Source organism: Seriola lalandi, unplaced genomic scaffold (genome assembly GCF_002814215.2).
Source record: "Seriola lalandi dorsalis isolate HSWRI2012SDOR001 ecotype SW California unplaced genomic scaffold, Sedor1 jcf7180001976766, whole genome shotgun sequence".
Taxonomy (NCBI): Eukaryota; Metazoa; Chordata; class Actinopteri; order Carangiformes; family Carangidae; genus Seriola; species Seriola lalandi.
In genome coordinates, this window is record NW_019447432.1 from 1 (window position 1) to 1270 (window position 1270).

The window sequence follows — 1270 nt, forward strand, 5'->3', positions numbered from 1 at the left end:
TTTTTTTTTTTTTAATCAATAATTCGGAATTGGGATGAAAAGTCAGGGGATCACCAAAGTTGTTAGAGGTTTTCCAGAGAGCGGCATGAACTAAATTTCATCGTGGTCCATCAAAAAGTTGTCAAGATATTTAACTCAGTCAAATCTTGCACCAGATATTATACCAACCCATCCAGTACTTGTTGAGATATTTCAGTCTAGACTGAGTGCCACAGCATGGCTAAAAACAAAAAAAGGCTTATGTGTTAATTAATGGTACTTTTTAAACTTACAGTGTTTTGTAGTCACTGCTTTTCGTTTTGGCTTCTGCTGTGCTAACGGTTGTGTGTGTGGGTGTTGGGATGTGTGTCACTGTGGGTCCTTTCTCTTGCGTCTTCCTTCGGTTGAGGGGCGAACGCTCCAGTTGCCTCCTCTCGGTCCCTGTAGGTGACCTGGCTCCAGATCTACACACAGTCAAATTGTCAGGAGTCATTTTGTGATAAATATGGGGATTTATTCAAGGGTGCTGGCTGAATCTCCCTGATCACCACACTGCCTCGCTACCAACAATCTTCCATCTTACAGACCTACAGTGCTGTCTGATGAACTTGCCGGAAAAATCACCCCAAACACAATAAATATTCAACGTTTCGGCACAGAGCTCTGGAGATATCTGTCTACTGCGGCAGAGAAATGCTGCCTTTAACACTTACATGCCAGCTGGCCTGGCAGACAGGGCAGATGGGGAAACGGTTTGCTCGCGGTCAGGGGTTTGACCAGCCGTGTGACCCAGCATGTCCGCCGGCCCTTCCAGGCGCTCCGACAGCGGCAGCAGAGGGGCCGAGAAGTCTCCGGTGGGGGATTCGCAGGATAGATCCCCACTGCTGGCGTACAGCAGCTCCATCTGCGTGGTGGTGCGCCTGCGAGCCTGAGGGACCAGGAACGTTTGACTCAATAATCAGCTGATGCACAAGTCAATGTCCGGTTAGTTAGTAATTATTCCAAATCCTAAAAAATACCTACTGTGGAATGGAAAACAGACATTCACTTTTAACATATCCTGTTGCTCTAACTTAGACAAACACAGGTCTACAAAGATTGTCAGTACCTTACTCCTCGGTCTGGATTCGCCACATAACTTCATCAGATCTGATGCAAGTGTGCTGAAACATAGTCAGGAAATTTCAACCAGTTATTAACAGAATTAATTATAATTATTCACATTTATATGACACTACTCTTAAGAAGAGGAAAGAGATTTTAAGAAGTAATCTGCTTTGATAATGGCAGG

At 44.9% G+C, this 1270-nt stretch overlaps 1 protein-coding gene across 1 annotated transcript; it reads right to left on the reverse strand.

The window, feature by feature from the left end:
* Positions 1-9: 9 nt before the first annotated feature.
* On the reverse strand, positions 10-1150 carry LOC111656718 (kinesin-like protein KIF21A). Its single transcript, XM_023408540.2, has 3 exons — positions 1088-1150; positions 693-907; positions 10-443 (listed from the first exon to the last, which is right to left on the reverse strand). Exons 1-3 carry the CDS (start codon positions 1121-1123, stop codon positions 269-271), a joined length of 426 nt encoding a protein of 141 aa, XP_023264308.1. The 5' UTR covers positions 1124-1150; the 3' UTR covers positions 10-268.
* Between the last annotated feature and the right edge of the window lie 120 nt (positions 1151-1270).